Here is a 24,492-nt window from a genome sequence, read left to right as displayed (position 1 = left end):
CCATACTACTGGAAAAATCTCCACATCACTGCTTTGAGAATGAATTAATATCCACAGCGAGCATATTGCTAGTTCAACAGAGCTGTGAGCAGCCCCACAATGTGCAGGGACCCAGCTGACGTGATCCACTGCTTCCTGCCTTTCAGGCCACCTCTCACCTGGTTTCCAACTGTAATCACTCCAGCTCTGCTGCAAGGTATTTGTGCAGGTCACGTCAGCCTCAAAGGGAAGCAGGTGCAGTTTGATGGGGATGCAGGAGCCCTGCTGTGGATCCCAGGACTGTTGTCGATCCACAATGCTCAAGGGAAGGGCAAGGCGCTGACAAGCAGATCGCTGTCGGAAGGCCACTGGACTGGGCCTGTTGGTATTGCCTCCGTTGTCCCAGGCAAACTGGTCTGAGAGAGGGAGAGAGGGGAGAGAATGAATGAGTGGCAAAGAGAGTGTGGTGGGAGAGGGAGAGCAAGTGAGGAAGAGAGAGTGAGGATTAATGGGGAAGAGAGCGAGTGAGAGGGAGAGAGTGAAAAGGAATGATGGAGAGTGAGAAAGAGCTAGAGGGAAAGTGGGAAAGAGTGTGTTGGAGAGAAAGGGAGGGAACGAGAGGATGTGAGACAGAATGAAAGTATATGTGTGTGTGAGAGAGAGTGGGGGAGTCAGAAAGTGAGAGGGACTTAGAGTGTGTGTGAGAGAGAGTGAAAGAGAGAAATTCAGACAGTGAATGATAGTGAAGGAGAGAGGGTAAGTGAGTATTGTCACATCCCAAAAGGGAACTGAACATTGGGGGAATGGGCTGAGTCTTGAGCTACGAGTGACTAATAGGATGAAATTTCTTTCTAGAAGTAGAAGTTAATCAATATATCAATGATATTCACAGTACATCTCTAGAAGCAGGGACAGGCTGCATTCTGATTTCCCAAGGTCCTGGAGCTCCTTAACTGGCCGGTTACCTGCTCCTGCTGTCCAGTGTGTGGCCACGGTGAAGGGACGACTAAGGAGCAACACAAACTCCTTCACTCAATCAGTGCCACTTGACAGCTACAACCAAAAAATGTTGGAAATGGCCCAGTCAGTCAGAGAATAGAAACCGCAGGTTGGAGACATTCCTAACCACTGCAGGTCCCGCCAAAGCTCTGAAGTCTCTTCAGAATGTCTGATCAGAATGGTGTCTCTTTCAGAGGGGAAGCTGGTTGTCCTGCTAGCTGTAAACATTTTATTTAGAAGTTTATAGAACATTACAGTGGCCAACCCAAGGGCTGAGTTTCACACCCATCTATCTGCCAAACTTTTGGCTTGGTCATCTGCGCAGCGATCAGTAGAGGGATGCTCAGTCACCCCCATAATACTGGGGCTTTGGGTGCACTGGGACTACTGAGAGCAGGGAGCCACGGGCTCAGGGGCAACCTGAGCCTGTGACTGAGTCAGATTTGAGAAGGTGGGAGATACGAGTCAAACTGCCAACTATTAATGCAACCTGGCAGTTTTACACATAATGGACTTATTAAATTTTGACAGCACAGTTCTGTGGAGGTTGAAGAGAGGGTGCAGAGAAGATTCATGATGCCTCCTGGATTACGGAATATGTCTTAAAAGGAAAGTTTGAGTGAGCTAGGGCATTTGTCTTTGAAGCAAAGAAGGAAGAAAGACAACTTGACAGAGGTGTACAAAATGGTAAGAGTCATAGACAGGGTTGTCGGCCAGCACTTTTCTCCCATGCTAACGATGGCTAATATGCTTTTAAAGTGAGTGGAGGAATGTTTAGATGAGATGTCAGAGGTAATTTTTATTTACACAGAGAGCTGTGGTACCTGGAACACACAACCAGGGGTGATGGTACATTAGGGACATTTGCGGAAAGAGAAATAGAGCTACCTATTCAGGTAAATGACCTTACATCTGACCCGATGGGTGGGACAGGGAGAATATTTTTCTGGAGGAAGTCCTACTCAATTTAAACTGGGTTCATGGGGAAGAAAGCCCCAAGTAATTGGCTTTGTAGGTCAATTTCACACTTCAGGGTTGTGTGAAATCAGGGTTGCACTGGGTTTGCAGAGATTGGGAAAGGTTGAAAAGGGGAAGATCAAAATAGCAAAACTTTAGGGGTAAGAAGAGTTCGAGTGTCAGTAACCTTCAATTTCAAAACTGGAATAATCATATAGACTATGGGAAATGGTCACTAAGAACTCAGGAAGGCATGAGAGTGGGATTTGCTTCCACAGGGAGGAATTGATTATTATACACACCTTTAGGAGAAGCTAGGTGAATACAATATGGTGATGGAGCAGGAGCTTGTTGGGCCAAAGCCTTCTTTCTCTGCTCTATGTTCTGTACAAGTACTATCTACTGTCGGGGTTTATGTGAAGAAAGGGTACTTGTGAGCTTAGTACTTTTCTTGATGTAGAATTCTGACCCAAGATACGGACATTTCCTAGGTCCATAGAGGTGTTGAGATCCTCCAACAATTATGTGGCACTCCAGGTTTCAGCATCTACATTTCCTTGTCCCTCCTAACACTTATCTTGTAATTTAATTCTTTCAACTGAGACCAATTACTAGAGCAATTTAATAATGCACAAACTGAAGGCAAAAACATTGCAGTTATTTTCATCTGTCAGTGTTTGTATCCAAGGTTTGATAAGAAGCAAGAAGTAGTTTTAATAGCAGTCATTCAAAGCTCATATCTTAAAGAGTAAAAAAGAATTTCAATATTGTATAGTGGCCAATGATGATTTGTTGATTTATTTTTAAGTACCTAGCTGATCCATGAATTGAGGGAAGAAAGATGTCGCTGTGCAGAGAGGAACTACTGTTGGATACAAGGCCAATCGCCACTCCATTAAGCTACTTTATTTTCTCCTTGTACTGAATCCTTGAGCCAGTGTGAGCAGAACGTCTTTCTGCATCAAACCTGCCCTGAGAGTGTTGGTTTCTGATGTCTGTGCTGGAACCCATTCATCCTTTTCACAACAGGTATGATATTCCTAGAAAGACTTGGAGCCCTTCATCAGTCTCTGTCAAGGACTGAAGAAGGGATTCCTGCACTCTGGAGACACAAGAAACTGCAGTCATTGGAATCTGGAGTAGCTCACAAAGCGCTGGAGGAACTCAGCAGGACCAGCAGAACTGACGGAGGGAGTGGACGGTCAAGGTTCTCCTTTCCACGCTCTGATACTGGAAAAGCTTACCATACTTCTGCCCTGGAGTAGCATTATGCTGCCTGCGCAGGTAAGCCGTGGACATCGCCTCAAGCCAAGTGGCCTGGAAAGGTAGAGACACATCTGTCAAGTGTGGGTTAACACTGTAGCATTGTTTTAAAGTCACAATCAACAGCAAGAGACTGACCCAGAGTCACAGGTTCAAATCCCACCCTGGCAGTTGGGAATTTAAATTTAAATAAATAAAAAATCTAAAAAACAAGAAAAATATTTAGTACAGCGACCATTACTAGATTGTTGTATGTGGTTCATGAGGGCCCGGAAGTCTGATGTACTTGAATGGGTGACTCTATAACTGCCTTCTCACATCCGTGAGGTATACGAGCAGAATTAGCTCATTTAATTTGTGTATCATGAATGTTTAGGTCCAGCTGTGATCTTCTTTCAGTGAATTCTCTGTGATGCTCACAAAGATGCACCTGCCAAACTCTAACTAATATAATCTCAGTTTTGTATAGTCATTTTACAGATGGACAATATATACCAGCAATGTCCAGGTCCCATAAGCATCTAAGTGAAAGGGACACAGCTGGTTAACCATATCAAAGAGGCCTTACACGGGCACACCAAGAGACAGGAAGTACTAGACATACATTTTATGGTATGTAAAAGTGTACAGTCTGGTAAATGGTCCTTAACAAATGTCTTTAAAACTGATTGTGCTGGATCACCTACAATGGATCTTGCTGTGCACAAACCTGTGCTGCCTGCTTTGAGACAGTGATGATGCCTCAAAGCTGAGGAGCAGGATTGTAGAATGGCTAGGCTTTAGGGAGGGTGGAGAAGCTCCCATTCAGTGACTTTGTGTGGACCAAACTCTGAAAACTGCCATGAAGCACTGTTTTTTCAAATCTTCAATCACAGCCCTGTGTGAAGTCGCCACTTTGTCTCGTGCTCAAGGCGTGACATCAGTGGACCGGAGTGGGAGCTGCAGGAAGACTGGCTGAGATTGGATGGCAGCAGCAGAGAGCACCATCTCTGTGCCTTGAGGTGGGCTCATCGGAACTCAATCTCAACGCACATGGCCCACAGAGGAACCGGGGCGATAGAGAAAGGGTGGGGAGTTGGGTGTGGTGGAGGGTCTGAGAGCAGAATCAGGACAACAGACAGCTCCAGTGCCAACAGAACCCCCTAACAACAGTGACAAACTATACTTTGCAAGACAGAAACACGTTCATGAACACAGTGGCAGAAACACACACCGTCAGGTGAATTCAGGTACACCCCACAGTCTCTTCACGAGGTGTTGGGGTACACCCCACAGTCTGTTCATTGGGTGTTGGGGTACACCCCACAGTCTGTTCACTAGGAGTTGGGGTACACCCCACTATCTGTTCACTAGGAGTTGGGGTACACCCACAGTCTGTTCACGAGGTTTTGGGTTAACCCCACTGTCTGTTCAGTGGGAGTTGGAGTACACCCCACAGTCTGTTCACGAGGAGTTGGGTTAACCCCACTGTCTGTTCATTAGGAGTTGTGGTACACCCCACAGTCTCTTCACGAGGAGTTGGGGTACACCCCACTATCTGTTCATTGGGAGTTGGGGTACACTCCACTGTCTGTTCATTGGGAGTTGGGGTACACCCACAGTCTGTTCACAAGGTGTCGGGGCACACTCCACTGTCTGTTCATTAGGAGTTGGGGTACACCCACAGTCTGTTCACAAGGTGTCGGGGTACACCCCACTGTCTGTTCATTAGGAGTTGGGGTACACTCCACTGTCTGTTCATTGGGAGTTGGGGTACACCCCACTGTCTGTTCATTGGGAGTTGGGGTACACTCCACTGTCTGTTCATTGGGCGTTGGGGTACACCCCACTGTCTGTTCATTGGGAGTTGGGGTACACTCCACTGTCTGTTCATTGTGAGTTGGGGTACACCCCACTGTCTGTTCATTGGGAGTTGGGGTACACTCCACTGTCTGTTCATTGGGCGTTGGGGTACACCCCACTGTCTGTTCATTGGGAGTTGGGGTACACTCCACTGTCTGTTCATTGGGAGTTGGGGTACACCCCACTGTCTGTTCATTGGGAGTTGGGGTACACTCCACTGTCTGTTCATTGGGAGTTGGGGTACACCCCACTGTCTGTTCATTGGGAGTTGGGGTACACTCCACTGTCTGTTCATTGGGAGTTGGGGTACACTCCACTGTCTGGTTGTTGTGCAACCACCGTGTCCATTCACTGAGTGACAAGGTGTGTTTTCTTGTGGGGAGATTGGATCCTGCAGCCTGGATTTGGTTCCAAAAATATACCTTGTTTTTGGTGTCCATACTACAGATGACTGATAGTCCACTTGTGTGGCTGGGTATCCAGGGCTGTGGCTTCAGAACTGGATCCCTGTGTGTGTGCTGCAGCTGAACCTAGGGACAAGATCAGACAAATCATTTCTCCAGCTGATTGTCATCTCTCTTTGGAAAACAGTAACCCACCACACCCATGTCTCGTTGCACACCCAGCTCAGAGTGTAAACAACAGAGGGATTGCTGTCTCTGCCACTGCCTCAGGTACTGAGTTCCAGACCTCAGCAAAATCTCATCTCTCTCTCATCAATCCAACATTAGGGAGAGTGAACAGGGGATAGAGAGGAGCTACAGGGAGTTAATCACCCTGAGGCTGCAGGAGTTAGACAAGTGGGTGACGGTCAGGGAAGGGCTGGGAAGAGCTCAGATAGTAGAGAGCACCCTCTGGCCATCTCCCTCAGTAATCGTTATCTCGCTTTGGATGCTGTTGAGGGGAGTGACCTGACAGAGGACGACCACGGTGATCGGGTCTCTGGCACTGAGCCTGGTTCCATGGTGCAGAAGGGAGAGAGGAAGGTGAGGAATGCGGTAGCCATAGGGGATTCCATAGTGAGGGGAGGAGACAGGAGGTTCTGTCAGCCTGACAGAGATATCCGCATGGTGTGTTGCCTCCCAGGTGCCAGGGTACAGGATGTCTTGGATCAGGTGCAGAGTATTCTGAAGGGAGAGGGTGAACTGCCAGAAGTCTTGGTACACGTTGGTACCAATGAAATGAGTAGAAAAAGGGAGGAGGTCCTGAAGAGAGAATTCAGGGAGTTGGGTAGGAAGCTGAATGGCAGGACCTCCAGGGTAGTAATCTCAGGATTGCTGCCTGTGCCTTGTGCTAGTGAGTGCAAGAGTAGCATGATCAGGTGTATTAATGCATGGCTGAGAGACTGGTGTAGGGGGCAGGGATTCAGATTCCTGGATCATTGGGGCCTCTTCTGGGGGAGGTACGACCTGTACAAAAAGGACGGGTTACACCTGAAACCACTGGGGTCCAATATCCTAGCGGGCATGTTTAATAGAGCTGTTCAGGAGGGTTAAAACTAATTTGGCAGGGGGATGGGAACCGGAGTGATAGGGCTGAGGAAGGGGAAAACAGAAATAAATTAAAGATAGTGTGCAACAGAGATAATAGAAAGAACAGGCAGGAGATGAGGCTTAATCAAAGCCAGTGGGACGAGTTACAGGGCAATAGAGGCATGATGCAGTTGAAACAGAAAGCAACAATACTGGACTGAGAGAGTTGGATTTGAATGTACACAGCATAAGAAAGAAAATGGGATGATCTTGAAATTCAGCTACAGATTGTCAAGCATGACGTTGTGGCCATCTCTGAAACTTGGCTAAAGGACGGCTGCCATTGGGAGCTGAATGTCCAAGTGTATAGTATATCGAAAAGATAGGTTAATAGGCAGAGGGGTGGTGTGGCTCGGTGTATATGAAATAATATTAAATCATTGGAAAGAGATGACATAAGATTGGAAGGTGTAGAGTCTTTATGGATTGAGTTAAGAAATGGCAAGGGTAAAAGGACCCTAATGGCAGTGTATTCAGGCCTCCAAACAGCAGCCGGGAAGTGGATACAAATTACAGCAGAAGGTAGAAAAGGCATGTCAGAAAGGCAATGTCATGATAATCGTTGAGAATTTTAACATGAAAGTGGATTGGGAAAACCAAGTCAGTACTGGACCTCAAGAGAGAGGATTTGTAGAATGTCTAAGGGATGGCTTTTTAGAACAGCTTGTTGTTGAGCCCATTAGGGGATCGGCTGTGCTGGATTGGTTGTTGTGCAATGATCCAGAGGTGATAAGAGAGCTTAAGGTTAAGGAACCCTAAGGGAACAGTGATCACAATATGATCGAGTTCACATTGAAATTTGAGAGGGAAAAAATAAAATCCAATGGGTCAGTATTTCAGTGGAATATAGGAAATTACAATGGCATGAGAGGGGAACTAGTTGAAGTTGACTGGAAAGGGACATTTGCAGAAAAGACAGCAGAGCAGCAATGGCTGGAGTTTCTGCGAAAAATGAGGGAAGTACAAGGCAGATATATTCCAAATAAGAAGAAATTTTCAAAGGGAAGAAGGACACTACTGTGGCTGACAAGTGAAGTCAGAGCCAAAGTAAAAGCAAAAGAGAGGGCATACAAAAAAGCCAGAGCTAGAGGGAAGATAAAGGATTGTGGAGCTTTTAAAAACTTGCAGAAGGAAACTAAGAAGGTCATTCGGAAGGAAAAGATGAATTATGAGAGGAAGCTGGTGATTAATATCAAAGAAGATACTAAAAGCTTTTTTAAACATATAAAGGATATAAAGGAGAGTCAAGGGTAAATATGGGACCAATACAAAATGACATTGGAAATATTGTAATCAGGCATGCAGAGATGGCAGAGGAACTGAATGCATATTTTGCATCAGTCTTCACAGTGGAAGATGTCTGTAGTATATTGGACATTCAAGAGTGTCAGGGAAGTGAAGTTTGTGTGAAAATTACAACTAAGAAGGTGCTCAGGAAACTTAATGGTCTGAGGGTGGATAAATCTCCTGGACCTGATGGAATGCACCCTTGGGTTCTGAAGGAAGTAGCTGGAGAGATTGCAGAGGCATTAATGATGATCTTTCAAGAATCGATAGATTCTGGCATTGTACCGGGTGACTGGAAAATTACAAATGTTACTCTGCTATTTAAGAAGGGTGGGAGGCAGCAGAAAGGAAACTATAGACCTGTTAGCCTGACAACAGTGGTTGGGAAGTTGTTGGAATTGATTGTTAGGGATGAGATTATGGAGTACCTGGAGGCATATGACAAGATAGGCCAAAGCCAGCATGGTTTCCTGGAAGGAAAATCCTGCCTGACTAACCTACTGCAATTCTTTGAGGAAATTACAAGCAGAGTAGACAAAGGAGATGCAGTAGACATGGAAACTCCAGCAGAACAACATAAAAGAGGTCTGGAGTGAGATGAGGACCATCACTGGGTTCTGGCAAACTAGCAACAGAGGAGCTGAAGGCAGTGTGGACAGGGCCAACAAACTTAACCTGTTCTTCAACAGATTTGACACTGTGGATCCTGCCCATCCCCCACATGATTCATCTGTTGTCGGCCCCCAACCAACACATACTCCACTCTCCCCTCCTACCCCTCCTCACAGCCCCCCACCCTGCTCTCGTGACCACACCACTCCCACACCTGAAACCACCACGGTGGGCTTCACAGCTGAACAGGTGAGAAGACAGCTGAAACATCTCCACCCAAGCAAGGCTGCAGGCCCGGATGGTGTCAGCCCCAGGGTGCTCAAAGACCTCCCACATCATGAAGACCCTGCAGAGACTTGTTCTAGAGCAGCTCCGGCCTATGGTTAGGCCACACTTAGACCCTCTCCAATTTGCCTACCAGCCCCGACTAGGAGTTGAGGATGCCATCGTCTACCTGCTGAACCGTGTCTACGCCCACCTGGACAAGCCGGCGAGCACTGTGAGGCTTGTTTTTTGACTTCTCCAGTGTGTTCAACACCATCCACCCTGCTCTGCTGGGTGAGAAGCTGACAGTGATGCAGGTGAATGCTTCCCTGGTGTCATGGATTATTGATTACCTGACTGGCAGACCACAGTACGTGCGCTTGCAACACTGTGTGTCAGACAGAGTGGTCAGCAGCACTGGGGCTCCACAGGGGACTGTCCTGTCTCCCTTTCTCTTCACCATCTACACCTCGGACTTCAACTACTGCACAGAGTCTTGCCATCTTCAGAAGTTTTCTGATGAGTCTGCCATAGTTGGATGCATCAGCAAGGGAGATGAGACTGAGTACAGGGCTACGGTGGGAAACTTTGTCACATGGTGCGAGCAGAAGCATCTGCAGCTTAATGTGAAAAAGACTAAGGAGCTGGTGGTGGACCTGAGGAGGGTTAAGGCACCGGCGACACCTGTTTCCATCCAAGGGGTCAGTGTGGACATGGTGGAGGATTACAAATACCTGGGGATACGAATGGACAATAAACTGGACTGGTCAAAGAACACTGAAGCTGTCTACAAGAAGGGTCAGAGCCATCTCTGTTTCCTGAGGAGACTGAGGTCCTTTAACATTTGCCGGACAATGCTGAGGATGTTCTACGAGTCTGTGGTGGCCAATGTTATCATGTTTGCTGTTGTGTGCTAGGGCAGCAGGCTGAGGGTAGCAGACACCAACAGAATCAACAAACTCATTTGTAAGGCCAGTGATGTTGTGGGGGTGGAACTGGACTCTCTGACGGTGGTGTCTGAAAAGAGGATGCTGTCCAAGTTGCATGCCATCTTGGACAATGACTCCCATCCACTCCATAATGTACTGGTTAGGTAAAGGAGTACATTCAGCCAGAGACTCATTCCACCAAGATGTAACACTGAGCGTCATAGGAAGTCATTCCTGCCTGTAGCCATCAAACTTTACAACTCCCCCCTCAGAGTGTCAGACACCCTGAGCCAATAGGCTGGTCCTGGACTTATTTCCACTTGGCATGATTAACTTACTATTATTTAATTATTTATGGTTTTATATTGCTATATTTCTACACTATTCTTGGTTGGTGTGGCTGTAACTAAACCCAGTTTCCCTCGGGATCAATAAAGTATGTCTGTCTGTCTGTACTTGGATTTTCAGAAGACCTTTGACAAGGTGCCACACATGAGGCTGCTTAGCAAGATACGAGCCCATGGAATTACAGGGAAGTTACTAGCGTAGGTGGAGCATTGGCTGATCGGCAGAAAACAGAGAGTGGGAATAAAGGGATCCTATTCTGGCTAGCTGCCAGTTACCAGTGGAGTTCTATGGGGGATTGGTGTTGGGACTACTGCTTTTTACGATGTATGTCAATGATTTGGACAATGGGATTAATGGATTTGCGGCTAAATTTGCTGATGATACAAAGATACATGGAGGAGTGTGTAGTGTTGAGGAAACAGGGAGCCTGCAGAGAGACTTAGATAGTTGAGGGGAATGGACAAAGAAGTGGCAAATGAAATATAATGTTGGAAAGTGTATGGTCATGCACTTTGGTGGAAGAAATAAACAGGCAGACTATTATTTAGATGGGGAGAGAATTCAAAATGCAGAGATGCAAAGGGACTTGGGAGTCCTTGTGCAGGATACCCTAAAAGGTTAACTTCCAGGTTGAATTGGCAGTGAAGAAGGCGAATGCAATGTTGGCATTCATTTCTAGAGGTATTGAATATAAGAGCAGGGATGTGATGTTGAAGCTTTATAAGGCACTCGTGAGACCACACGGAGTATTGTGTGCAGTTTTGGGCTCCTTATTTTAGAAAGTATATACTGATACTGAAGAGGGTTCAGAGAAGATTCACGAGAATGATTCCAGGAATGAAAGGGTTACCGTATGAGGAACATCTGGCAGCTCTTGGGCTGTATTCCCTGGAGTTCAGGAGAATGAGGGCAATCTCATAGAAACATTCCAAATGTTAAAAGACCTGAACAGATTAGATATGGCAAAGTTATTTCCCATGGTAGGGGATTCTAGGACATGAGGGCACTACTTCAGGATTGAAGGATGTTCTTTTAGAACTGAGATGCAGAGAAATTTCTTTAGTCAGAGGGTGGTAAATCTGTGGAATTTGTTGCCACGAGCGGCTGTGGAGGCCAAGTCATTGGATGTATTTAAGGTAGAGATAGATAGGTTCTTGATTAGCCAGGGCATCAAAGGGTATGGGGTGAAAGCAGGGGAGTGGGGATGAGTGAAAGAATTGGACCAGCCCATGATTGAACGGTGGAGCAGACTCAATGGGCTGAATGGCCTACTTCGGCTCCTATATCTTATGGTTTCATGGTCTTATTTACTGTAAATCTACGGCTCCTGTTGTTGACCTCTTTGTTATAACCATATAACCATATAACATATAACAATCACAGCACGGAAACAGGCCATTCCGGCCCTCCTAGTCCGTGCCGAACTCTTAATCTCACCTAGTCCCACCTACCCGCACTCAGCCCATAACCCTCCACTCCTTTCCTGTCCATATACCTATCCAATTTTACCTTAAATGACACAACTGAACTGGCCTCTACTACTTCTACAGGAAGCTCATTCCACACAGCTATCACTCTCTGAGTAAAGAAATACCCCCTCGTGTTTCCCTTAAACTTTTGCCCCCTAACTCTCAAATCATGTCCTCTCGTTTGAATCTCCCCTACTCTCAATGGAAACAGCCTATTCACGTCAACTCTATCTATCCCTCTCAACATTTTAAATACCTCAATCAAATCCCCCCTCAACCTTCTACGCTCCAATGAATAGAGACCTAACTTGTTCAACCTTTCTCTGTAACTTAAGTGCTGAAACCCAGGTAACATCCTAGTAAATCGTCTCTGCACTCTCTCTAATTTATTGATATCTTTCCTATAATTCAGTGACCAGAACTGTACACAATATTCCAAATTTGGCCTTACCAATGCCTTGTACAATTTTAACATTACATCCCAACTTCTGTACTCAATGCTCTGATTTATAAAGGCCAGCGTTCCAAAAGCCTTCTTCACCACCCTATCTACATGAGACTCCACCTTCAGGGAACTATGCACTGTTATTCCTAGATCTCTCTGTTCCACTGCATTCCTCAATGCCCTACCATTTACCCTGTATGTTCTATTTGGATTATTCCTGCCAAAATGTAGAACCTCACACTTCTCAGCATTAAACTCCATCTGCCAACGTTCAGCCCATTCTTCTAACCGGCATAAATCTCCCTGCAAGCTTTGAAAACCCACCTCATTATCCACAACACCTCCTACCTTAGTATCATCAGCATACTTACTAATCCAATTTACCACCCCATCATCCAGATCATTTATGTATATTACAAATAACATTGGGCCCAAAACAGATCCCTGAGGCACCCCGCTAGTCACCGGCCTCCATCCCAATAAACAATTATCCACCACTACTCTCTGGCATCTCCCATCTAGCCACTGTTGAATCCATTTTATTACTCCAGCATTAATACCTAACGACTGAACCTTCTTAACTAACCTTCCATGTGGAACTTTGTCAAAGGCCTTGCTGATGTCCATATAGACTACATCCACTGCCTTACCCTCGTCAACATTCCTCGTAACTACTTCAAAAAATTCAATAAGGTTTGTCAAACATGACCTTCCACGCACAAATCCATGCTGGCTACTCCTAATCAGATCCTGTCTATCCAGATAATTATAAATACTATCTCTAAGAATACTTTCCATTAATTTACCCACCACTGATGTCAAACTGACAGGTCTATAATTGCCAGGCTTACTTCTAGAACCCTTTTTAAACAATGGAACCACATGAGCAATACGCCAATCCTCCGGCACAATCCCCGTTTCTAATGACATCTGAAAGATCTCCGTCAGAGCTCCTGCTATCTCTACACAAACTTCTCTCAAGGTCCTGGGGAATATCCGGTCAGGACCCGGAGATTTATCCACTTTTAAATTTCTTAAAAGCGCCAGTACTTCCACCTCTTTAATTGTCATAGGTTCCATAACTTCCTTACTTGTTTCCCACACCTTACACCATTCAATATCCTTCTCCTTAGTGAATACCGAAGAGAAGAAATCGTTCAAAATCTCTCCCATCTCCCTCGGCTCCACACATAGCTGACCACCCTGATTCTCTAAGGGACCAATTTTATCCCTCACTATCCTCTTGCTTTTAATATAACTGTAGAAGCCTTTCGGATTTACTTCCACCTTATTTGCCAAACCAAACTCGTAACTTCTTTTAGCTTTTCTAATCTCTTTCTTAAGTTTCCTTTTACATTCTTTATATTCCTCGAGCAATTCCTTTACTCCATGCTGCCTATATCTATTGTAGACATCCCTCTTTTTTCGAACCAAGTTTCTAATATCCCTTGAAAACCATGGCGCTTTCAAACCTTTAACCTTTCCTTTCAACCGAACAGGAACATAAAGATTCTGTACCCTCATAATTTCACCCTTAAATGACCTCCATTTCTCTATTACATCCTTCCCATAAAACAACTTGACCCAATCCACTCTCTCTAAATCCCTGCGCATCTCCTCAAAGTTAGCCTTTCTCCAATCAAAAATCTCAACTCTAGGTCCAGTCCTGTCCTTCTCCATAATTATATTGAAGCTAATGCTATTGTGATCACTGGACCCGAAGTGCTCCCCAACACATACATCTGTCAGCTGACCTATCGCATTCCCTAACAGGAGATCCAACACTGCCCCTTCTCTAGTCGGTACTTCTATGTATTGTTGCAAAAAGCTATCCTGCACACATTTCACAAACTCTAAACCATCCAGCCCTTTTACAGAATGAGCTTCCCAATCTATGGGGGATGAGTAAGTAGCGAAGTCCTTTCTTGGGCCCTCAGAATATTGAGTCTCGAATCAGTCTTCTCTAAAGAAAACAATGCTAGTCTAATTATATAGCACAGACATCAGGGCCTAATTTAACTAGTCTTATTTGCTTGTGTTTAGTGCATGTCCCATTAAACTCATCCTCCTTATAACCCCTCATCATCATTATGTGGCATGTCATATGACATGGACAATGATTTCCTTTATAACCTTGACTATTTGTGGCAATTTTTCTACAGAAGTAGTTTGCCATTGCCTTCTTCTGGACAGTGTCTTTACAAGATGGATGACCCCAGCCGTCATCAATACTCTTCAGAGACTGTCAGCCTGGTGTCAGTGGTCGCATAACCAGGATTTGTGATGTGCACCGGCTGCTCATACAACCATCCACCACCTGCTCCCATGGCTTCTCATGACCCTGATCCAGGGGTCCGGGAGGGGGGAAGGAGGTGAAGCATGTGCTACACCTTGCCCAATGGTTACCTGCAGGCTAGCTGAGGGAAGGAACACCTTACACCTCCTTTGGTGGAGATGCATCTCTACCTCACCACCCATTTTAACCCCTACCTCAACTAATTAAAGGAAGGTACTGTCATCTTGAGATGTGTGTAGAATTAGACTCTGAGCTCCATCTGTTTCTCTACATGTACCCACTGACTTCCATTTCCCACATTGCAATTGGCATTCCTTGATGTTTCTCCTCAACAGCATAATTTCCCACTACTCTGGATTTAATTTTATTTTTTCTGGTCAGTTGGCCAGAAGATCTGCATGTTAAAGAGGATCTAGCAACACAAACTGGGCATCAATGAGGAACTGTGGACCATCAGACATAGAACATAGAAAAGTACATCACAGGAACAGGCCTTTCAGTTTGCAGTTATGTGTTGAACTAGTTAGATTAGTAATCAAATGCCCATTAAACTAATCCCTTCTGCTTATACAATGACCACATTCTTCCATTTACAGCACATTCACATGCCTGTCTAAGAGACTTCTGAATGTCCCAATCGTATTTGTCTCTACCCCATACAGCACAATCCACACACCCACTGCTCTGTGTAAAAAAAAAACTTGCCCCATATATCTACTTTAAACTTGCCCTCTCTCACCTTAAAAGTACTGTATGCCTTCTGATTTCAATCCAGGCAAAAAGATATGTCTATTCTATCTATTCCTCACATAATCTTATAAAATTCTAATCCCCCCTCGGATCTAAAGTTCCATAAGGTCTGGGGACCTTTTATCGAGTACTTTCATAACCTTCCTCTTGACTAGGGTTTTTTTTTCTTCTTTTCGGTCCCTTGCTTTCAGCTCCCTTTTTTTTTCTGGTAGTAGGCATTATTATCCTCTGTTGCTAAGTGTATTCACAGTCTGGGAGTTTGACTGTCCTGACTTATACTCTCTATATTGTATTGTGGTCGGTCTGGAGTTGTTGTTTTTTTCTTGTGTTGTGGGGCTTGGGGAGGACACTAAGCTTACTTGTCTTTAATTTAGGTGCTTTTTTGTTAAATTCTCTTCCTTTGTAGCATATTGTTATTGTATGCTTAATTTTGCACTGTATTAATGCTCCTCATTGGGATTTGGGGTTTTTAATTTGTAAAATGTTTTGAAAAACTAATAAAAAAATTAAAAAAAAATCTAATCCCCCCTTAGTTACCACAGTTCTGAAAGGAAGTATCCCAAATTTGTCCAATCTCTTCTAATCCAGGTAGCATCCTGGTAAACCTCTGTGACCCCTCTAGAGCCTCCACATCCTTCCTGTAATGAGGCGACCAGAATTGAATGCAGAGTTCACTACACAGTCTATGACCTTGTGACCTTACCTCTCACTCCACTATCAAGCCAGGCAATCAGCCTGAGGGGCAGAGAAGGGCATATTTGGAGAGGCACCAGGAACACCTATCAGTGATGAACTTCCAGGCTTATGAGATTGCATTAAAAGATTATGACAAGGAAGGTTAGGACCTGAATGCTGGAGGATCCGAGGCCAGGATTGAGACACGGTGTGAAACTGGAATGAGAACTGAGCACTAAACAAGACACTAGACGATATCTCTAGTTGAGCTTACGATTGAGCACTGAACCTCCGTTCAGGTTCTCCTCAAATACTGAAATCCTGGTGTAAAACTTGGCAGCCAATTAGCAGGATGATCCTGAAACCATTAAAGGGGCCACAGCAACTAGCCATACTCCAGAGGGTTAGAGCATCAGAATTCCAGAAGCAGTCATGGTTGGGTGCGAATCGTAACAGGACCCCCTCCCCTATGGCTACTCCTGACTAGCTGCTTGGACAAGGACGTAGCTGTGGACGAGAGTCGGACCCAAGATGTCCTTTTCAGGCACCCAGCACATAGAACCATAGAACCGTAGAACATTACATCACAGAAACAGGCCTTTTGGCCCTTCTTAACTGTGCTGAACCATTTTTCTGCCTAGTCCCACTGACCTGCACCTGGCCCATATCCCTCCAAACCCCTCTCATCCATGTACCTGTCCAAGTTTTTCTTAAATGTTAGAAGTGAGCCCGCATTTACCACTTCATCTGGCAGCTCATTCCACACACCCACCATTTTCTGTGTGAAGAAGCCACCCCCCCCCCCATGTTCCCTTTAAACTTTTCCCCCTTCACCCTTAACCTATGTCCTCTGGTTTTTTTCTCTCCTAGCCTCAGTGGAAAAAGCCTGCTTGCATTCACTCCATCTATACTCCATCTATATCCATCATAATTTTATATACCTCTATCAAGTCTCCCCTCATTCTTCTACGCTCCAGGGAATAAAGTCCTAACCTATTCAACCTTTCTCTGTAACTCAGTTTCTCAAGTCCCGGCACTCTTTCAACCTTAATAATATCCTTCCTGTATTTCGGTGACTAAAACATCTCCTCGGGTTTGAACCCTTGGCCTTATGCTTTGGAAAGAGTGGCACAGAATACCCAAACTGGCATTTAAATGATGAATTCTGTAAGGTGTTGTGGGTGACCTCTGCCCACATCAATTGGTTGCACCACTCATCAAATCTTTCTGAGGCCGGGTTCTTAGAGTTTTTTCCAAATCTTGGTGGACGTGCTGCGTCTGGCTGTTGGACCGCAGGGGAGACTAAGTGGAAAGACTCGCTGTTGTCCCAATCTCCTTACAGAGCACCCTCAGAAACATGATGTGAGTTGTGGACCACGATTCGTGACAATCTTCACCAGGAATCTGTGGATCATGAAGACCTGGTTCAGGACAATCTCAGCCCTCTCCAGCTCAGATGGTAGCTTGTCCAAGGCAATGAATTTGCAGGCCTTCAAAAACTGATCAACAATTACCATGATGACAGTCTTTCCAATGGCAGGTGGAAGATCTGTGACAAAGTCCATGGAGGAGTGTGTCCGTGGTTGGTCTCCCTGGAACCAGTAAAGGGTGGAGGAATCCTTGAGGGTGGCTATGGGGCTCCTTGTTCTGAGTGCACACTTCCCATGGCTGCACGCATCTTTCACCGTTCCAGGCCACCAAAACCTTCTCCTGATGAAATCATGACTTCAGGTGATTCTCAGGTGAGTGGTCATTCTCGATGACTGTAGCTATGGCCTGACAGAACCTGGGACACACAGACACCCTGGAAGACTGTTCTCAGTACCTTCCCCCCTGCACCTGGGCCTTGTCAGCAAGTTCATCGATCTCCCAGCAGACTGGCGTTATCACCTGGGCCTGGGGCAAAATGGTGTAGGCTGCTCCCCTCTTTTGGGTTCATTGAACTGATGAGACAAGGGGTCAGGTTTCTGGTTCTTTTGACTCCAGTCGATAGGTCAGGACAAAATTAAAATGGTTAAAAAAATGAGACCACTTGTCCTGCCGGGAATTCAGTCTTTTGTCCTCTTGAATATAAGTCAGGTTCTTGTGGTCAGTCCAAACAATAAAAGGGTTCTTGGCCCCCTCAAGTCAGTGACGCCATTCCTCTGAGACTAACTTAACCGCCAATAGCTCCCAATTCCCAATGTCGCAGTTTCTTTCCGCCAAGGATAGCTGCTTGGAGAAAAATGCACATGGGTGCAGCTTACAGTCCAAAGGTGACCATTGAGACAACGGTACACCCAGTCCGATGTCTGAGGCTTCCACCCCCATGATGAAGGGAAGATCCAAATTAGGTGAAACCACGATGGGAGCTGAAGTGAACTACTGATTGAGTGCTGCAAAAACAGCCTCCACTTCAATCGTCCAGACAAAAGGGCCTGCGGATTTCTGAGCACCATCAGCAGAGCTGAAGTTCCTGATGAGCTTCCAGCAAAAGTTAGCAAACCCCAGGAATCATTGGGCTCGTTTGACACTGGACATTGGTGGCTAGTCTCTAACTGGCTGGGTCTTGAGATTGCCATTGGAGATGATGGAACCCAAAAATCTAACGGTAATCACGTGAAATTCAGACTTCTCCAGCTTAACATAAAGTAAATGGTCTAGAATCCTCTTAAAAATGTCATTGGCATTACTGATGAGCTCCGCCATCATCTTCAAGAAGATTAGGATATCATCCAAGCAGACAAAGGCATACTTATGGAGAGTATCCCAGAGCTTGTCATTTAAAAACTGCTGGGACATTCAGAAGACCAGAGGGCATAATCAGGTACTCCTAGTGTTCCATCAGTGCATTGAAAGCGGTCTTCCACTCATTGCCCTCCTTTAAGCGGACCAGATTGTATGCACTCCACAAGTCTAACTTCTTACCCCTTGGAGAATCTTGAAGACAGTATTCATGAGTGGAATGGGGCAACGATTCTTGACTGTTAGGCAGTTCAACACTCTCTAATCAATGCATGGCTGCATCGTTCTTTTGTATGAAGAAGCCTGCACCAGCTGGTGAGGTAGAGGGCTGAATGTAGCCCATGGCAAGAGCCTCCTTTATGTACACCTCCATAGTGCTTCCCTCTGGGCTTGAGAGCACACACAAACAACCCTGTGAAAAAAAGTACCAGGCAGCAGGTCTATAGCACAAAGGGTTGGTGCAGTGGAAGAGTCGAGGTTTTTCCCTTGTTGAAGAATTGTTCCAAGCCCTTGTAAACAGAAGGAACTTCGACTGGTCTAGGCCTTACAAGTTCCTCAGAATATTCCTTCAAGGATGACTCCCGAGGCTTCTGAGGTGGCAGGAGTGGTTTGACAGAACTCAGAGTCTCCTCCTTAGGTGGACCAATAGCTGAACCAGAGTCCAAATCCTCATCCGTCTCCTCAGGCAACAGCAATGAGGTGTTACAAGTGGTCCTTGCACCCCTGGGAATAGGTTCCAAGGGTCTGCGTTAGGAGTTGGGACCTGGTGGCTGGATCCCTTAGGTTTACCTGCAGAATTCCTGACTCCTTGGGCACCACCTGAACTAGAGATATCCTCTCTTAAGTTGCAGCATGCCCCTGACTAGACAGGGTTGGGACTTGCACAGTCCTTTTGGCTGGGACCTGCTTGTCCGTCTTTGAGGGCAGGATGAGGCCTCCAGAAGGCTTTGGGTTTCCTAACACTGAAGTCTACCCCTGTTGAACATGTTTTTGAATATCAATTTCTCAATCATCTGGTAATTGGACCCCCCACCTTCACCATTCCCATTCCCATTTCCCTCTCTTACCTTATCTCCTTACCTGCCCATCACCTCCCTCTGGTTCTCCTCCCCCTTCCCTTTCTTCCAAGTTCTTCTACCTTCTCCAGCCCTTTATTTCTTTCACCTATCAGCTTCCCAGCTCTTTACTTCACCTCTCCCCCTCTCCCAGTTTCACCCATCACCTATCACCTTGTACTTCTTCCTGCCCTCCCCCCACCTTCTTGCTCTAACTTCTCATCTTTTTTCCAGTCCTAATGAAGGGTATCTGCCTGAAATGTCGATCATTTACTCTTTTCCATAGATGCTGCCTGGCCTGCTGAGTTCCTCCAGAACTTTGCATGTGTTGCTTGGATTTCCAGCATCTCTAAGTTTCTTATCTTTCTGCCCTCTTGTTGGCCATTGGTCTCAGGGGAGTCTGGGGGGGTCAAACCCCCCCATGCTGCAAACACACCCTCGTACAATGACTGGACAAAGCAATGATCCTTCCTTCCTTCCATTTCACAGAAAGGTTATGCTGGGACAGCCAAGGGTGCCCGAGGATCAGAGGAGAGTCAATGATGTAGAAACTAATGTTCTCTGCATGATCCTCAATCCTCATCTGCAAGACTAATGTCTATTGTTGGATCTGCCCGAAACCTAGTGGACGACTGTCCAAGAGAGTTGCAAAAATGGACTGGCTCAATTTTCTCAGCAGTCTGTTGAGCCAACAGGTGGTCCCAGAGTCCACAAAAGCCTTCACCTCTCTTCAGTCTTACCCCAGGAGATCTCCACCTTGAGCTTGATGCCAGAATCCATAGGGTTGGGAGTGGTTGCAGTCTTCCCAGCACAGGATGGTCTTAGCAGTTCTCTCGAAGTTGCAGCCTTAGCCATTCAGCCTGCAGGTGACCTGACTCCCCACAGGCAGCCTTGACTGTGAAGTCGGGACCTGTCGTCGGTGGAGAGCCTGTGTAACCGAACTGCATGGGCTCAACAGGATCTTGAGCAGGATATGACTGGTTATGGTCAGGGAGTGGTCAAGACATATTGGGGCCAGGCTTGGACTAGCCTCTTCGACCTCTTGAAGTAGCCTCACACTCTCCCAGATGATTATCGAGACATAGAACCTCTAAGTCCTCTGCTGGCTCTCCCAAGGCGAGGGCATCTTTCAGCTCATCTCGGAGTGCATAGCCGAATAGAGTGGCTAAGGCCTCCCCATTCCTGCCACTGTCTTGGGTAAAGGTCTGAGATTCGATAGCATAGTTGGCCACTGACCGTCTGCCCTGTCATATCTTCATCAGACGGTCCAAGGCTCGGCTTCCTCCAGCAGGGTGATGGAGCACCTTCCTCATGGTGGCTCTGAATCCAAGCATATTTCCCAATGTGCAGTGGGCCAGGCCAGGGATTTTCCAGTCAGAAGAGAGACAATGAAGACCACATTTCTGTGTTCAGAAGGGAACTAAGACGGCTGGAGTTCAGACACGTGAGGAAGCCATGGCAAGAACCCGGATCACTATCGATTTCCTCCAGGGCCGGAAGATGTTTGGGCTCTGCAGAGCAACTGACAGGCTCACCCAATTGACTCTGGCTTCCTCCTTGTGAAAGTTGACAAAAGGCAGCCTGGAGATCGTGCATCTCCAGGCTGTGTCTGGAAATCCTCTCCTCTGGCCACAGCAGATGAAAGACTCTGATATCCCGTGGATCCATGTTGGTTCAATTGTACTGCGACCAGGATGGTTTGGACCGGAATGCTGGAGTATCTGAGGCCAGGATTGAGATACAGTATGAAACTAGAATGAGAACTGAGCACTAAACAAGACACTAGATGATATCTCTAGTTGAGTGCCAAACCTCAATTCAGGTCCTCCTTAAATACTGATATCCTGGTGCCAAAACATGGCAGCCAATTAGCAGGCAGTCCTGAATCCTTAAAGGTGCAACACCAGCTATCCATACTCTGGAGAGTTACAGCGTCAAATTCCCAAAGCTGGCACAGTTGGATGCATACCGCCAAAACAGCCAAAACAGTAAACAACTGACAGCTACAAACCTGCATCTCATTTGGAAACTCTGCACTCCTTTCATATTTAGTTGTGATCAGTTATCTACAATAAAATGGTTAACAAAAGGAGAAGGCTCCAGGAACATACCCCTCCTCAGTGATGGCAGGGCTCAGTATATGACTGGTAAAAACTATACATTTACAATCTTCTTCAGCCAGAATAATGGGTGGTCCATCTCAGCTTCCTTTAGAGACCCAACTCGATTTGACTCAGAGGCAACTCTATTCACTCCATGTGATGTCAGAAAATAGACACAGTGAAGGCTATGAGACCAGACAACATCCCAGCTATAGCACTGAACAACAGACACAAAAAACTAGAGGAACTCAGAAGGAAGAAAATAAACAGCTGACATTTTGGGCGAGACCCTTCGTCAGTTCCTCCCACATTTTGTGTGTGTTGATCCAGATTTCCAGCATCTACAGTGTCTCTACAACACTGAAGATGTGTGCTTCAGAAGACCAGAGCCTTTTACTGCACAGGAGACATTGTACAATTAGAAATTATATTATTGGTAATAATGATGAGGAAAGTGGTCAGTATGGTGAAGCTGGGGATACGGCACACCCGTTCTCTCTGCTATGGCCAGGCAGTAGCCAGGCCTGTGACATCCATTCTGTTGGGCCTTTTTGACCCATTGCCTGGAAAACCAGGACCCACAGCCCATCTAGGTGAGCACAGGCTTTGTAATGCAAATGGCCACGAAGGTGCCACTGCCAGACACTGCTATCCTATGAGGGAAAGTTGCTGCATGAAATTAGGGGCTGATCACAGACATCACACTTGGCTGAAGTCGAAGGATGCAGATGAGACACTTATTGATGATACCTTGGCCATTTTTGTCTTGGCTTTTTCTGATTTTTCAAAGTGCACTGCGGACTCACTCTCCTCGGTCCTCTTGCCTGAAGTCTTGATAAAAAACAGCAGAGGAATGAAGGTGAATAATTTGCCACAGTTATTTGAAGTTAATTACAGTGATTTGGGATTAATCTAAATGAGGGTTGCCCATTCATCAATGTAACTCCCACCCTCATTGTCTGTCATTTCCACCATCAACCAAGCCTCCTGTCATCCTACACACCTCTCTCCCTTGACACTTCACTACCACTTCTCACACCCCAATACCACACTACCCCATCAGTTCAAAACCCCTGACACTCCTCCCACCATCACCCACTGCCACTTCCCTCCCTCGCTCTTCACCATCTCCTTTGCATGTCCTGCACCACCATTAAAAAACCCACTCACCCACCCTCTTTGTGGATCCTGTGTAAACTCACTCCCCACCAAACTCCACACAACTCCCTCCCTCCCCTCTCCACTCACCACCGAACCCCACACAACTCCCTCCTTCTGCTCTCGCCACCGAACTCCACAGGACTCACTCCCTCCACTCTCCACTGAACTCCATACAACACCCTCCCTCCACTCTCCACTGAACTCCATACAACTCCCTCCCTCCCCTCCCCACGGAACCACACAACTCCCTCCCTCCCCTCTCCACTCCCCACCGAACTCCACACAACTCCCTCCCCTCTCCACCAAACTCCACACAACTCCCTTCCTCCCCTTTTCACTGAACCCCACACAACTCCCTCCTTCCCCTCTCCACTCCCCACCGAACCCCACACAACTCACTCCCTCCCCCTCCACTCCCCACCGAACTCCGACAACTCCCTCCCTCCACTCCCCACCGAACTCCACACAACTCCCTCCCTCCACTCCCCACCGAACTCCACACAACTCCCTCCCTCCACTCCCCAACGAACTCCACACAACTCCCTCCCTCCACGCCCCACCGAACTCCACACAACTCCCTCCCTCCCCTCTCCCCACCGAACTCCACACAACTCCCTCCCTCCACTCTCCTCACCGAACTCCACACAACTCCCTCCCTCCCCTCTCCCCACCGAACTCCACACAACTCCCTCCCTCCCCTCTCCCCACCGAACTCCACACAACTCCCTCCCTCCACTCCCCACCGAACTCCACACAACTCCCTCCCTCCACTCCCCACCGAACTCCATACAACTCCCTCCCTCCCTTCTCCCCACCGAACTCCACACAACTCCCTCCCTCCACTCCCCACTGAACTCCACACAACTCCCTCCCTCCCCTCTCCCCACCGAACTCCACACAACTCCCTCCCTCCACTCCCCACCGAACTCCACACAACTCCCTCCCTCCACTCCCCACCGAACTCCACACAAATCCCTCCCTCCCCTCTCCCCACCGAACTCCACACAACTCCCTCCCTTCACTCCCCACCAAACTCCACACAACTCCCTCCCTCCCCTCTCCCCACCGAACTCCACACAACTCCCTCCCTCCCCTCTCCCCACCGAACTCCACACAACTCCCTCCCTCCCCTCTCCCCATCGAACTCCACACAACTCCCTCCCTCCCCTCTCCCCACCGAACTCCACACAACTGCCTCCCTCCCCTCTCCCCACCAAACTCCACACAACTCCCTCCCTCCCCTCTCCCCACCGAACTCCACACAACTCCCTCCCTCCCCTCTCCCCACTGAACTCCACACAACTCCCTCCCTCCCCTCTCCCCTTCGAACTCCACACAACTCCCTCCCTCCCCTCTCCCCACCGAACTCCACACAACTCCCTCCCTCCCCTCTCCCCACCGAACTCCACACAACTCCCTCCCTCCCCTCTCCCCACTGAACTCCACACAACTCCCTCCCTCCCCTCTCCCCACCGAACTCCACACAACTCCCTCCCTCCCCTCTCCCCACCGAACTCCACACAACTCCCTCCCTCCCCTCTCCCCACCGAACTCCACACAACTCCCTCCCTCCACTCCCCACCGAACTCCACACAGCTCCCTCCACTCCCCACCGAACTCCACACAACTCCCTCCCTCCACTCCCCACTGAACTCCACACAACTCCCTCCCTCCCCTCTCCCCACCGAACTCCACACAACTCCCTCCCTCCACTCCCCACCGAACTCCACACAACTCCCTCCCTCCACTCCCCACCGAACTCCACACAATTCCCTCCCTCCCCTCTCCCCACCGAACTCCACA

The 24,492-nt window shown here is 47.2% G+C and overlaps 1 protein-coding gene across 1 annotated transcript in view; it reads right to left on the bottom strand.

The window, feature by feature from the left end:
* LOC140728753 (uncharacterized) overlaps positions 1-22,354 on the bottom strand; it is a 44,507-nt gene extending 22,153 nt beyond the window's left edge. Inside the window, exons 1-4 of the mRNA XM_073047700.1 lie at positions 22,279-22,354; positions 5,463-5,570; positions 3,180-3,252; positions 159-395 (exon numbers count right to left, since the gene is read on the bottom strand). Of these exons, the coding sequence (XP_072903801.1) occupies positions 159-395; positions 3,180-3,252; positions 5,463-5,570; positions 22,279-22,287 (427 nt within the window). The 5' untranslated portion in view covers positions 22,288-22,354. The remainder of the gene's footprint in view (positions 1-158; positions 396-3,179; positions 3,253-5,462; positions 5,571-22,278) is intronic.
* Positions 22,355-24,492: the final 2,138 nt, after the last annotated feature.

This window comes from Hemitrygon akajei, chromosome 6, assembly GCF_048418815.1.
Source record: "Hemitrygon akajei chromosome 6, sHemAka1.3, whole genome shotgun sequence".
Classification (NCBI taxonomy): Eukaryota; Metazoa; Chordata; class Chondrichthyes; order Myliobatiformes; family Dasyatidae; genus Hemitrygon; species Hemitrygon akajei.
The sequence above is the reverse complement of the archived record's forward strand: the minus strand, read 5'-3'. Positions and strand labels throughout refer to the sequence as shown.